This window comes from Salvelinus fontinalis, chromosome 8 (assembly GCF_029448725.1).
Source record: "Salvelinus fontinalis isolate EN_2023a chromosome 8, ASM2944872v1, whole genome shotgun sequence".
Classification (NCBI taxonomy): Eukaryota; Metazoa; Chordata; class Actinopteri; order Salmoniformes; family Salmonidae; genus Salvelinus; species Salvelinus fontinalis.
The window spans coordinates 25,887,182-25,902,221 of NC_074672.1; the positions used below are offsets into that span (position 1 = coordinate 25,887,182).

Below are 15,040 nucleotides of genomic sequence, written 5' to 3' on the forward strand. Positions count from 1 at the left end.
CACAATGATAACACGGCGTCATTCTCTGTCAGTGCTGCAGTATTTGGCTGCTGATGTCTCCTCCCCTCTCTGTCCCTGGCAGTAAAAAGAAGCATTGTGTGATCTATGGGAAGTGGACTGAGTGCATGTGGAGCGTGGACCCCCAGACATATGAGGCCAACAAGAAGGCTGAGAAGAAAGGAGACTCTAAGAAACCGAAGAGTCAGGTGAGTGAGTGTCTCACAACATGGGTGTCCTTTTCTAGAGTAAAGTTATTTTCGATGCAGATTGGGCCTTGTAGTGTACATATTGTGTGTGTTTGTAATGTTTGTTGACTCATTGTAATACAACATTGACTTCTTTTGATAACTGTCCTCTGGTTTTGATTTCCTGATGGTTCTGGCAGCATGCCATGGTGTAATGTCAAGGTAAAAATGAGACAAGTAGTCTAGGTCTCTGTAGTAGTATGGGTGGTGAACCGGTGAGAACAGTATAGTGTAGTTAATTTCATAGTGGATATGGTAAATTCATGGTACATGAAGTAGACATACAGGGCATTGGGGAAGTATTCAGACCCCTTGACTTTTTCCACATTTTGTTACGTTACAGCCTTATTCTAAAATGGATTAAATTGTTTTCCCCCTCAATCTACACACATTAAACCATTATAACTAAGCAAAAAAACGTTTTAAGAAGTCTTTGCAAATGTATTATAAATAAACTGAAATATCACATTTACATAATTATTCAGACCCTTTACTCAGTACTTTGAAGCACCTTTGGCTGCAATTATCGCCTAGAGTCTTCTTGGGTATGATGCCGTAAGCTTGGCACACCTGTATTTAGGGAGTTTCTCCCATTCTTCTCTGCAGATCCTCTCAAGCTCTGTCAGATTGGATGGGGAGCGTCGCAGCACAGCTATTTTCAGGTCTCTCCAGAGATGTTCGATCGGGTTCAAGTCCGGGCTCTGACTGGGCCACTCAAAGACATTCAGAGACTTGTCCCGAAGCCACTCCTGCGTTGTCTTGGCTGTGTGCTAGGGTCTTTGTCCTTTTGAAGGTGAATCTTTGCCACAGTCTGAGTGCTGAGGAGCAGGTTTTCATCAAGGATCTCTCTTTGTTCCGTTCATCTTTCCCTCGATCCTGACTAGTCTCCCAGTCCCTGCCGCTGAAAAATATTCCAACTGCATGATGCTGCCACCACCATGCTTCACCGTAGGGATGATGCCAGGTTTCCTCCAGACGTGACGCTTGGCACTCAATTATGGTTTCATCAACCAGAGAATCCTGTTTCTCATGGTCTGAGAGTCCTTTAGGTGCCATAAAGGCTTGATTGGTGAAGTTCTGCAGAAATGGTTGTCCTTCTGGAAGGTTTTCCCATCTCCAGTGGAACTCTGGAGCTCTGTCAGTGACTATTGGGTTCTTGGTCACCTCCCTGACCAAGGTCCTTCTCCCCCGTTTGCTCAGTTTAGCTGGGTGGCTCTAGGAAGAGTCTTTGTTCCAAACTTCTTCCATTTAAGAATGATGGAGGCCACTGTGTTCTTGGGGACCTTCGATGCTTTCTGGTACCCTTCCCCAGATCTGTGCCTCAACACAATCCTGTCTCGGACCTCAAGGCTTGGTTTTTGCTCTGAAATGCACTGTCAACTGTGGGACCTTATATAGACAGGTTTGTGCCTTTCCAACTCATGTCCAATCAATTGAATTTACCACAGGTGGACTTCAATCAAGTTGTAGAAACATCTGACGGATGATCAATGGAAGTCTCATAGCAATACTTATGTAATTAAGGTTCTGTTTTTTTATTTGTAAAACATTTTCAGAAATGTCTAAACCCGTTTTTGCTTTGTCATTATGGGGTATTGTGTATAGATTGATGATGGGGGGAAATTATTTAATCCAGTTTAGAAAATAAGTCTGTAACGTAACAATATGTGGGAAAGGTCAAGGGGTCTGAATACTTTCATAATGCCCTGTATCCCTTGCTGAAGTCATTTCTGATTTTAGTGCTTTATTCAGAAGGAAAATACACATCTCATTTGATTTTTGTAAGCCTTGCTAGTTTTATATAGACTTGCATACACGTGTGTGTGTGTGTGTGTGTGTGCAGGAGGAGCCTGAGAGGGCAGACAACGATGATGCAGATGACATGCCTGAGGTCCAGGAGACCGTAGCTATGATCCCTGGCAGCACCCTGCTCTGGAGGATATCATCACGACCCCAACACTCTGCTAAGGTAACACACACACAGCTTAGCGTATAACCCAACAGCTTACACACACACATACATTTTGGTATTAATTATGTATCTTATTTTTACAGATGTATAACTTCACTAACTTTGCCATGTCGCTGAATGAGCTGGAGCCTGGCATGCAGGACCGCCTGGCCCCCACAGACTGCCGCCTGCGGCCCGACATCAGAGCCATGGAGAACGGAGACATGGGTAATGAAGTTTTTCTATTACATCCCCACACCCTACATGATGCTGCCCTCTACCGTTCCTTTGGGGTGGTACATTCACATGTCTTTTTTTGTGTTCAGATTCATTGTTGTTTTTTGAGAGGGGTTAAGTATGTCAGTGCATGCCACATATCCACACAGCCAAAGTATTAGAGGCTGGTTTATTGAAACTAGTGTTAAGGTTGTGTATCAGCTTCTAAGTACAGAATAGGTCATTTAAGATCCACTGTTCTTGTATGTGCAGATGAAGCCAGTCGAGAGAAGGAGAGGCTGGAGGAGAAACAGAGGTCGGCGCGGAAAGACCGCTCCAAGGACGAGGAGGAATGGTCCACTAGGTGACAACTGAGTGTCCTCACATTTCAAGATTTGTATTTATTCATATGACGTACTTGTAGAACATAAAGGTCAATGGTGTTATATCATTGAAAGTAAACCATAATAACCATTATCGTGTCTTCCAGATGGTTCCAGTCAGGCACAAACCCCTACACGTCATCCCAGGACTGGCTCTACACAGGGGGCTACTTCGATAGAAATTACTCTGACCTCCCTGTTATCTACTGATCCAGGTGGACTCCATGGGAACACCCACCAACATCCCCTCAGCCTCACTTTCACTCCTGACAGTCCACTGACACTCCTGTTCTATGCACCACACAGTCTCCCATTGGAACTCTGAAGTGGCGATAGACACTGTGTTATACAAGGAGAGGCTATGTGTTGTTAACACGACCCTCCCCCGTCTTCTAACAGTTATGGAACAAACAGTCAATGGTGAAATCAGGAATGTGAATGTGCCTTTGATCATTGGAGGCATCAAAGGTGAAAGCAGAAAGGAACTGAGACTGTAGGAGACTGTGTTTTGTTCCTGAACAGGAGTGCTTTGTGGGTACCTCTCCCCTTCCTCCCTATCAGACCTGGGTCGAATACCTATTTAAAATATTGGAAATATTTTAGTTTGTTTTAACTTGCTTTGCATGGCGAGTTTGCACATTTGGGACTATTCCTTTGGTCCCATTGTGCCTGACAAAATAAACCAAGCGCACCTGCACTATTCCAACCAGGTTTCCCTCCCCCTATACAGTGTTGGAAAGTATGGGAAGTAGAAAAGGACTCAAGTTGAAGTGAAAGTCACCCAGTAAAATACTACTTAAGTCAAAGTAATTGTTTTTAAATATACTGAACTATCAAAGGTAATTGTAATTGCTAAAATATACTTAAGTATCAAAAGTTAAAGTATAAATCATTTCAAATTTCCTATGTTAAGCAAATCAGATGGCACTATTTTCTTTTTTTATTATGGGTAGCCAGGGGCACACTCCAACACTCACACATCATTTACAAACAAAGCGTTTGTGTTTAGTGAGTCAGCCAGATCAAAGGCAGTAGGGATGACCAGGGATGTTCTCTTGATAAATGTGTGAATTGGACCATTTTCCTGTCATTCAAAATGTAGTACTTTCGGGTGTCAGGGAAAATGTATGAAGTAAAAAGTACATTATTTTCTTTAGGAATGTAGTGAAGTAGAAGTTGTAAAAAATATAAATAGTAAAGAACAGATACCCCCAAAATGACTTAGGGAGTACTTTAAAGTATTTTTGCTGAAGTACTTTATGCCACTGCCCCTATATACGTCCAGAGGTTGAGCTTCTCATCACTACCTGTAATGTAAGTTATATGTACAGATAAGAGTAATGACTATTTGCTGTATAGGCCAATCACACACGTATCTATCCACAATGGCCAGTGCTCAGTCTGTGAATACAGACTGTCAGTCAGTCAGTTAGTCATTCCCCCAGCCCAAAATATTCCTCTCTTACGCTTCTGCATGGCTATTGGCTCGCTAGCTAACAGCGTTAGTGACCCCTAGCTTTGTGGCAGTAGCCTACAGTACATTCAGCTCCCACTGTTTACCTAGTTAGTCAACTTAGTGTTAAAGTAATCATGAGTCATGAAAATAACAATTGCGGGTAGTAAGATTATAAGAAGAGTAATCTGTCTGTTTGCGAGTGTGTATACATTTGTAGTGATTTGTACAGAATCTGAAGCCATATGGTTCCTTTTAACTACAGGTATGACTGGCGCGGGGTGGTTTGCTTCAGTCATTGGCTATGAGTAAATGAATTGATTATTGTAACATGATAAAGCATGTAAGGTATACATGTATGCAAATACCTACTTTATCAAATATAGCTAGCTAATCGCCAGAAAACTGTCCTACCAGCTCAAAGTGGATCTGGAATTGATGGGATTATAACCGATTTACAGTAGAAGTCATTGTATAATATTATCAGCTTCCCTTGTTGCCTTCCTCGTGTTAGGAACTCTGTAGCTTTCTAACCACACATCACCAATCTCTTTTATAATGGTCAGCCATTATGTGTAAGTTCTTATTTATAACAGACTGGCATCAAATCATTTTTTAACAGAAATATAATATATTTTGGGGGATTAATGTTAAGTTAATTGTACTGTGGTAAACATTACATTGAAGCCTTGTAGATTAAGCCTACATGCATGAATCAAAGTGTAAACCAATGTGCTTCTGCTCTGGAGGTCTTTTAAAAGCAGCAAACAACTTTAGTGTCTGTTTAGTAAAACATGCCATGTTGACCATTGGGAATGCTGTTCACACTTCATGGGAATCCAAACGGAATCTCTTGAAGTGAATCGTAGGGGGATTCAGTTTAGTTTCCCAGGATCCACTTCATTCCCTGCACTACAAACTGGCCTACTCTCCTGAACCACACTGTGCATTTGAAATGACCGCCAAAATCTATGCAGCCAACCAATAGCGCTGAGTGTCTCGGCGTACTTTTACATGTATAGTAACACACATACTTTAGTTTTGTCACCGGCAGCCAAACCCACATTTAGATGACCGTCTTGTCAGCTTGTTTGACTGTAGATGAACCCAAAGTGATTGTGTGAATTTGGTCTGTGGATCACCATGGTAGTCTAAGAAAGTATTATAAAGATGAATTCCCAGCTTAGAGCAATTTGATCTTGACTGAATATTGCTTTCACAAATCTTAGTTTTTGTGGAATTGCTGGTGGTTGGAGAAATGGGCAACACAATGTGGCAAAAAGACATGACGAACCAAGAAGCCTTTGATCATGTCTTATCTTGATTGATAGTTTTTCCCCCATGGTTATACTTAGTGCCTGAATTTTGAAGGCTTACATTCAGTCAGACCAAGCGTTAACCGGCGATGGCCGACACCCACATAGCTGATGTTTTGGTGGCGTCTAAGGTGTAACTGCGTTGGCGCAGCTGCTCTTGTGATCATTGTCACGAAGCCACACCCATCCCCCTCGTGTTAGAAATTCAGAATGAGAATGTGTAGGCTATATAGAAATAATGACACTCAAATTGAAATTTATTTAACAAAAAGTACGACTTTGATTTATATAAGCCTAATTCGAGGTGTAGGCTATATTTCACATTCCAGTGTTTTGAACTTGTAAACATAGCTGCATGGGATTTCTCTTAATGTGACTCCATGCAGCCAATGGCAAGGTCCGCATTAGGTATAATGCCAGTAGGCACTTGTGGATTTGACAGTTCTCACGCAGTTCCACCTCCAACAACGCCAAAACAACCACGATACGGATGTCGGGTAAAGCGGATCTAGTTGAACAGAGCCCCAAGTAAACAGATTTTCCTGTATTTCATTTATTTTTTACCTGTATTTCATTTAATATTTAAGATGTTTTTTAGTTTTATCAGTCAAATGTTTTTGACATGTTTTTCAAACCCATCTCTATGCTGTGCTTCATTGTCAGTAACACTTTGAAATGTTTAGGTCTCAGCAGACGTGTATGTACAGGAAATGTATGTAAAACAGATCACACTGCTTCTGGTTGTATCTACACACTTCATCACTGTTTCATCAAATGCTAATTTGTTAACTAGCATCTTAAGGTTAATGTACCAACATTAAAAAAGTAGATTTTTTATCTTTGTGTGTGTTTTCATAATAATAGCTTATATAAGTTGCGTTTTTAACATTTTGAAAATCCTATTGACTGTGGTTGTCAATGTAAATATATGTTCTTCTGCCATGTGTGTCAGATGTTTAGTACAGTAGAATCACAAGCCAATAGCATATTATTTCATGCAATTGATTTATTAGTATTTAAACAAAGTTTTGGGGATAACATTATTCCAGATGTCTGATTTTAAAGTGTAAGTTTTAGTGGGTAATTTCTGTCATTTGGGCAGCTTGCAAGTTTATGAGAAACTATATGATATCATTAGATTTAACTACAGTACATGCTTTTTTTCTTAAAGAAAATATTGTTGGACATTGTGGTTTTTAATTAGAAGTTCAGTTAGGGCTGGATTCAATCTGTGTTGCGGAAGAAACCCGCGTTAAAGCTTGATTTAAATTTAAAGGCAATGTTTGCGAATACTGCGTTCAGGGTTAACGCTGTATGTCGGCTCAATCGGAAATGACCTTTACATTTTTGCGCGGATCTTCCGCGATACGGTTTGAATCCAGACCTTTTATTCTTAGTTTTTTTCATATGAAAAATGATGATTATGGTAGTAAAGTATGGTGGTAAAGTATGGAGGAAAGGAAAGCTTTTCTCAAAAGAATGGCCCGTATGATTTTTATGGACTCACTCCATACAGTAATATTTATACTGTACACCACCAGCTCAGGCTGACAGTGTGTGCGTTTGTCTATGGAGAAGCAGCAGAAACGGTGACCATGATAAGCGTTCTCTCACTCATAAGCCCTGTTTATACCTGCCGCTAACATGCATCCTTTGTCCTGATCCTGTCCACATTTACAGAAATATGTCTATACGTTATATTAAAATGGGCCTCATATCTATCTGCATTGTGACCAAATCTCCTGGCCCCTACCTGTATGCAAATTATTTAAATTTTCTATCTTTTCAATAAACAAAAAAATGATGTTACATTAATGCCATAAGTCATTGGTGCCACCTGTCAATGATTTTAGAAGATGGGATAATTATGATTTAAATGGTTTTTCTGTCCAGATCCGTCTAGGCTGTGTTTACACAGGCAGCCCAATTCTGATATTATTTCCATTAATTGGTCTTTTGGCCAATCACATATCTTTTCACATCAGATCTTTTTCAATTTGTGAAAAAAAGATCAGAATTTGGCTTCCTGTGTAAACGCAGCCTATTGTGCCTGACTACCTCCGGAGGTGGTGAGGAAGATCTGTTCACAATGCAGCTTTTAATCATCTACACCGGTCTGAAAATATGGGCACAATCAGGACAAAGGATGCAAGTTAAGAGAGCTATATAGAATGCTCACTATAATGATCTGAATGTATTGCTTGTAATTCTAGAAAGATTACTACAGACAACAGTATTTTTTTGTATTTCTCTTTTATTATTTTCCTGATTGAAATGTATTGTAAGGTCATTATTTCATTCATCACATTACATGACATGATGCACCAAGTCTACTACAACTGTTTACAGGAATACACTGAAACATACACAAAGTTTTCAAATGGATACATGAAGTATAGCTCATTGCACTTACAACAGTGAATGTAACATCTTATTCATTTAGGGTCTGTCTTTATTTTCTGTTGCTTTTTTCAATTAGATGTTCTTTTTTACAAACCTCCATCCAGTTAATGGAAGCCAGGATATCCCTTTTGAGGAAGGTGTTTTTTCTTCTCGTTTACAAACACAACATGTATAGAAACTCTACACAGACCAATATGTTTCAGAATACAACTTTTGTTTTTAATTCAACAGTCTGCACAAGCCAGCCACATACACAATGCTTTTTTGTCATTTTTATTCACAAAAGCACAAGTTTGGCAAGGTCAGCCTGCGTGGCTTTCAATGCCTGTGATAGTGTTTAGTATGACATTTACATGTTGTACAGAGCAGTCTATGACCCTGACTGGTATTTACAGTGAATATGTCTGCCTGCCTGTCAGATGTAAGGAGAGGCTTTATGCTGCATTAGCTCATGCACTTGTTACTTTTCACTAAGGTGAAAGATGACTGCTCCCTGATGGTGGAAAAATATTTTTTGTAGCTTTTTTTCCGGCATTCCCTTGTCTGTCACCCTATTCTGTTCATCCATAGTAATGTCCTGTTGTTGTTCACTGTGCATAGCCATCCACAATGACCCACAGCAAGGGCAGATAGTCGCAGTTGCTATGCTACTTTAAAAGCACAATTTTTGGTTGACGTAAAAAAAAAGACGTGTGTTTTATTTGTCCCTGGCAAAATGCAGTGGTCCAAAACCCATGTAATCCAGAGTAGATTTAGGACTGGATGGGACAGTAATAAGATGGCTTTCTTGATTGACCAGTATTGTAATAATAAGCCCTTACTACTATGCATATTAACGTCCCATTTCATTTCACCACGGTGCATTTTGTGTGTGCTTTCCTGAGGCAAAGTGATTGAACACAGTTACAAACTATTTGGAACATAAACAAGTCATAATTGGATTTTGATCAGTATTGGTTCTCTTCTTTTTTTACAACGTCATTATTATCTCTATCTCATTTACATATCTGATCATCCATTCACTGACAGTGACTTTATCTGTCACTAGTTTGTTCTAAACGCCTGTGAAGTGCTTTCCATGCCAGTCTTATCTACTGTAAGGAGGCCTTTGTAACAGTAGGACAATATTGATATGATCATCATTCTATTCCATGAACTTCATAGGGATTTCGCCAGTGTACCAATGACTATCTGTATGATACAATAATATTTGTGTATAGATATTCCATTAAAGGATGCTATAAAAATAACTCCACTTCTTTACATTGAAATAATCACCCATACTTGAAACATCAGTTACTGTACCGAGTGAGTTGTGGGTTAAGGGATTTTCACACTAAAGCCTTTCAAGCCAAATTAATGGTGAGTGGGTATAGCCTACAATGGTTTTCGGTGGGCTCACTGAAAGGAAACAAGCTCTGTCGTGCCAGCAGCCTCCCATCAACGTTCAAACTTCTGGAATATCATAGTATGTTAATAGGTAGTGGCAGTGTACACACACCAGGTCATTCCCTTCGATCATGAAAAGTGCCTGTCATTTCTCAAATATGTGTTATATATATTTATCATAAAGTATTTGTTTTACATATTTATATAATTTATATATTTAATCTCTTCATATAATTGGCTTAAGTCTTTAGCAGCTTCAGTCTATTCTATGGAATAACAAGTGCACAAACTAGCAGCCAAATATTGAAATCCATGGCCGTCCAACAAAAATGGGGTCTTCAGCACTGTACGTACAAGACCATTCGCTGTACCCAGCAACCCATGCTTGAAGCAATAAGATGGCAGACTTTATTGACACTATTCTGCATTGAAAATGGCACCTTATTCCCTATAGCCAGCCTATAGTACTCTAACTGGAATAGTGTGCCATTTTAGGGTGCCTATGTAGTTAACCAGTTGGCAACCGGTTCCAATTTTCAGTGAAGGGACTGAAACATGCCACTAAAAAGAAATGTAAAAAAACGTTGAATCAAATTCCTGACGTACACATATTGTAGCTATTTACAAACAAGTAAATCTATTTTTGTAGTAGGAATGCTAAAAGGAAGCAGTATTTGTCTCAGCCATGACAATGATAGTGGTATTCAGTTTCTTCCCTTTTATTTCCCCCAAATGATTCATTGCATAGAACGTTTGAAATGTAAAAGTTGCCGTCGACCACACACTTGTTTTATTTGCCAGATAATGGTTTGTTTTTTAGTAGGATGGTGAGAAACACACGCATACAGTACTCACACACATACAAACATCAGGAAACTAACGATACAGAAGTGACTGTTACTGAGGTTTTGCCAGAGCATGCTTGATTCCAGCAACCACAGAAAGAGAAAGAGAATATACATCATGTTTGGGCTCCCATCAGTGGGCCTTTAGCGTCTGAGTGTATCACCAGTAACACTACTACACACGCTGCACTGCAAAGAACAGCAGGAAGAACACTGACCTGAGAGGTTTCCGTGACAATCGTCAACATTTTGGGGTTTGCAGTTTGGTCGCAAAAACAAAGACAAAAAACTGAACCAACTGTGCTGACACTTCAGTGTCTAATCCACCAAACACCTTTTGCTACCTCGCACATAACTCATACATCACTGTTGCCCGCAGCCATATGTGAGTGTGTGCAGAGTAGGTGTCTCTCCAGTCTAACATCCTCAGTCTGTTTGAAACACATAGCCAATATGTACTACATGTCTGTAAGGTGTTTCTCTTTCCCCTGTAATGGTGTTTTGGATGTTAAAAGTCTGTAGTAAGCCAGAAAACATGAAAACCCAATGATTATGACAGTCAACAAAAGAATGCTAAAGTACTTCAAGTCAGATACAATGGTGATTTGCACTGGTTTGTATTCAGTGCCTCTCTGCTGTCTTGCAGTGCTCACGTATCATAATGGGCAGATATGATATGCCTTGACTCGGCAGTACCAAACTACCAGACTGGATTTACAAGGTTGTATTTATTAGAGGACTCCGTAGCAATACGTTTTGCAACAGAAAACAAAAACGAGCATTTCTTATTGGACAATTTCAGGTAGTCCCTCCCTGTTTGTCAGTTTTTTATTTTGTTTGGTGCCTAATGAATACAACCCAGGTGTGGCCCTGTTGTGATAGCAGAATATCGCACAGAGGCAACACATTCCTGACTAAAGATTTGTAAAATGACACAAGATTGTGCTCTTTACTGACTTTCTTCCACATACTATTGCTTTTTCATTATTAATAACCATCATAAATTACGTAATTAATGATTATGACAAACATAAACACAAAAATGTATGAGAAAATACACAATATAAAAGGATTACAAATTTAAAAGTGAAACAAAATCCCAAAATATAAATTAATCTCACAGCCAGGGTTCCAGCGGACATCATTATTACATAAAAAAGTCTGCAATTAAAATAAGCTTTATGGACAGAACATGGAGTAAAAAAATAAGATGTAACTTTACTCTAAATAAAAAAGAATGGAAGGATTAAGGCGAATCCACTATCCTGTAACAGAAAATCAGGCAAATACAGAACGAGAAAAAAAAACTGAGTCGTAAAAAAAACAACCACCAGAGACCCAAACGTTGTGGGAAGGTTCAGAAACACCAGGAACCCAAACGTTCTGGGGATGTTTTTTCTTATTAATGGCTTTACAATGGCTAAAAAACAAACCTGGCCACATTCGGCTCTCATGGTGCAATCGAAACCTTCCGAATGATGATTCTCCCATCCTGTGGCCAGATTCAGTGTTGTGTCCTCCTCGTCTTCTTTTGGATACATTTTTACTATCATTTTTTATTATTATTATTATTAACCAATGTCTTATGGCCTCTGTAACTGAAATGGTGAACAGTGTAAGGTCTTGGATATAAAGTTCCATGCATTTCCGAATCCTAAATCCACAATACACTTCTTAGACACATCGCAAGAGAGGAAAAAAATGAAACTAACGAGTCAGCATAAAAAAAAACGGGGCCTTTTTCCATTCTGGAATGTAGAGAAAAAAACTGAGCAAACTGTGGACACTTCCTCCTAGCTTCTGTCAACCTAGTCATCCTTATTGTCTTTTCTTCTTCTTTCCTAAATGATCAGCATCCAAATTAAACAGGAGGTCTTTAGTACCAGAAAAACCTGTTCTTCTCTTTTCTTTTTCAGAGATGAGAGGAGAGTGTGTCTGTGTGTTTTTTAATCTGAGCACAGGCTTACGGAATCAAGGATCCTACCATGCCACCACGGCCATGTCTGTTACGAACCCCAGCAGGCAGCAGCACAACAGCCCACAGACTAGAGGATAGCATCATTAGCGTGTTGCGGGGTCACAGTACTACGGCCCCTTTCCATGCTCCTATAGAGCAGCTGTGTGGAGTATTCCTTAGTATAGAGCCCATTCCCCAAAGGATAATGGCTGTTTGGGAGGTGATGGTTCTTGAGGAGACATCCTGGTGGTGAAGACCCAGATAGTGGCAGGGATCAGGCTCTCTATCCAGCTAGCCTCTCTCTGGAGGGATCCTCAGGGCTTGTGATGGCTTAGGTGTTCAGGGGGGCTCAGGTGTCAGTGTCCTTGTTCTTTGGCTGGGGGGATTGCAGTCTGGGGGCCTCAAACCATTCTGGAGAAGGAAAACAAAGTCAGGTGACTAGTTTTCTATGAGTAGCTCACGACAGCCAAAATGACAGAGTAAATAAATAAAATGGAACCCTATGAATAACAGAGGAACAAATCACTGATGTCATTCTGCGGCGATGAGATTTCTAAATCAACCCTTCCATTAAAATGCACATGTGACCACAAGATTAGAACAGAGTGAAATTCTATGATTCAACAATAGATGGCAGAAGAAAAGCAGGACTGAACTGTACACTGTACTGAGGTCTGTGCAGGTTATGTAATTATACTGCATCTCCATGACATTACACTCAATTTATCCTCAGTGAAACGTATTTAACAAAATAGTAACAGTAATAATCAGTGAATATTGTGATTATAAGTGCATGGAAGCCTGTCGTCTCTCACTGAATCTGGCATAAACAATGGAGAACACTCAATTTCACAGATATAGAGTAGCTTGATGCAAGATGGTCTACGGTACATGAGAGTTCATTCATTCAGTTAGCAGCACCAATGTCTGTATGTGAGAATGCTATGCTGACAGAGACAGACAGACTGGGGCTGTGGTCACATGAGGCGGTTATTCATCATGACATGGCCGGCTGCACCACCTTGCCCTACAGACGCAGCATGGGTCTCTGTCTCAGGCAGCACACTGCCATTGCTGACAACTGAACCTGATGGATATACAGTATGTTATCGAAGTATAACGGATCAGTTACACACTCGTTTCAAATGAATCATCTCTAGGAGAAAATCAACCACGCTTAAATGTATTAGTAGGGAGACATTATTTTAGCTTCAGGAACATCTTTACTAAGATAACAACATGAAACCTGCTGTACATCTCTCTCTCTCTCTGTATGTGCCAATGTGTGTGTTCCTGTACGTACCAGTATGTGTGTTCCTGTACGTACCAGTATGTGTGTTTCTGTACACGTGTGTGTGTGTGTGTGTGTGTGTGTGTGTGTGTGTGTGTGTGTGTGTGTGTGTGTGTGTGTGTTTGTGTGTGTGTGTGTGTGTGTGTGTGTGTGTGTGTGTGTGTGAGAGAGATTCTGTATGTAGGTCTTAGTAGATGTCAGGTGATCCACACAGTCCAAAAACAGCCATGCTATCTTCAGTAATGCTATCTTCAATATCTTAAGCACTAGGGGTCTGTTCAGGTGTCACGTTACAGGAAGTTCAGATATCAGATAGAAACATATTGTTTGGAACAGACATCATTAACTGACAGGGAGAACAGGGAATGCGTTAGCTGTATTCATTACATTTCTATCTCAGTGAATACAGCCCAGGTCCCCTTGTGACCTCGTGACCTCACTAGGCACCATGGGAGAGCAGGGCTCAGATGTCACCAAGGTACAGTGCTGCTCTGCTCTGCCTAATCTGCTCTACAGTCCACTTGTGATAACTGCTCTTTGGATGAGTGCAAACTATGTCTAAGTGCAATAAAGTTTTCTAGTCTCAATTCAACATGCAACTACACATAGACAACTACCCACACAGACAGGTGGGAAAAGGCAACCTAAGTATGGTTCTCAATCGGCAGCGTAGCCTAGTGGTTAGAGTGTTGGACTAGTAACCGGAAGGTTGCAAGTTCAAATCCCCGAGCTGACAAGGTACAAATCTGTCGTTCTGCCCCTGAACAGGCAGTTAACCCACTGTTCCTAGGCCGTCATTGAAAATAAGAATTTGTTCTTAACTGACTTGCCTAGTTAAATAAAGGTAAAAAAAAAAAAAAAAAAAATAAAAAAAAGAGACAACGATAGACAGCTGCCTCTGATTGAGAACCACACCCGGCCAAACACACAGAAATACAAATCATAGAAAAAGGAACAAAGAATGCCCACCCAAATCACACCTAGACCAAACCAAAATAGAGACATAAAAAGCTTTCTACGGTCAGGGCGTGACACAAGCAGTTACATTTATCAGGACTCAACTATTCTCCAGAAGAGCTGATCATGTAAACAGGGTCTGATTACCACCGATCTGATCTTCAAAATGAACAACTTCACAACAAAATGAAAACCAATCAGGAACGCTCTCTTCTAAACAACCTTTATGGCGATCAGAGAGACTTTATGTCTCTCTGATCGCTGTCACAAAGATAAACAAATACTGCTGTTGCACTGTTTTCTCCTCCATTATGTCACTGTGTGTTTTGTGTGTTTTGGTTTCATCGCTCTAGCCTTGGGCCTAGTCAATTACTCTGGCATTTTCAATGTAGGAAAGCAATCATGCACTACTACTGCATGATGTGAAGTCTATTAGGCACCATAGGAGGGGAGGATGTGAAGGTAGAGAGAGAAGGAGGTAGAGAGAAGAGGAGGAAGAGTTATAGACAAGAGAAGGAGGAGGAGGTGGTAGAGAGAAGAAGAGGTGGTAGAGTGAAAAGGAGGAGGAGGTAGAGAGAAGAGGAGGAGGTAGAGAGAGGAGAAGGTAGAGAAAAGAGGAGGAGGCGGGGGTAGA

General features: G+C 40.3%; 2 protein-coding genes across 6 annotated transcripts in view; one reads left to right on the top strand and one right to left on the bottom strand.

Moving 5' to 3' along the window:
* LOC129860968 (oxysterol-binding protein-related protein 2-like) overlaps positions 1 to 6,399 on the top strand; it is a 31,920-nt gene extending 25,521 nt beyond the window's left edge. Inside the window, exons 10-14 of the mRNA XM_055931945.1 lie at positions 83 to 206; positions 2,089 to 2,214; positions 2,301 to 2,424; positions 2,686 to 2,776; positions 2,903 to 6,399. Of these exons, the coding sequence (XP_055787920.1) occupies positions 83 to 206; positions 2,089 to 2,214; positions 2,301 to 2,424; positions 2,686 to 2,776; positions 2,903 to 3,005 (568 nt within the window). The 3' untranslated portion in view covers positions 3,006 to 6,399. The remainder of the gene's footprint in view (positions 1 to 82; positions 207 to 2,088; positions 2,215 to 2,300; positions 2,425 to 2,685; positions 2,777 to 2,902) is intronic.
* A 1,765-nt stretch (positions 6,400 to 8,164) lies between these two features.
* Positions 8,165 to 15,040, bottom strand: part of LOC129860967 (protein bassoon-like) — a 199,278-nt gene continuing 192,402 nt past the window's right edge. For all 5 annotated transcript variants that reach the window (XR_008760487.1, XR_008760486.1, XR_008760485.1 and 2 more), the window contains one exon: positions 8,165 to 12,569. The gene's annotated coding sequence lies outside the window, so the exon portion shown is untranslated. The remainder of the gene's footprint in view (positions 12,570 to 15,040) is intronic.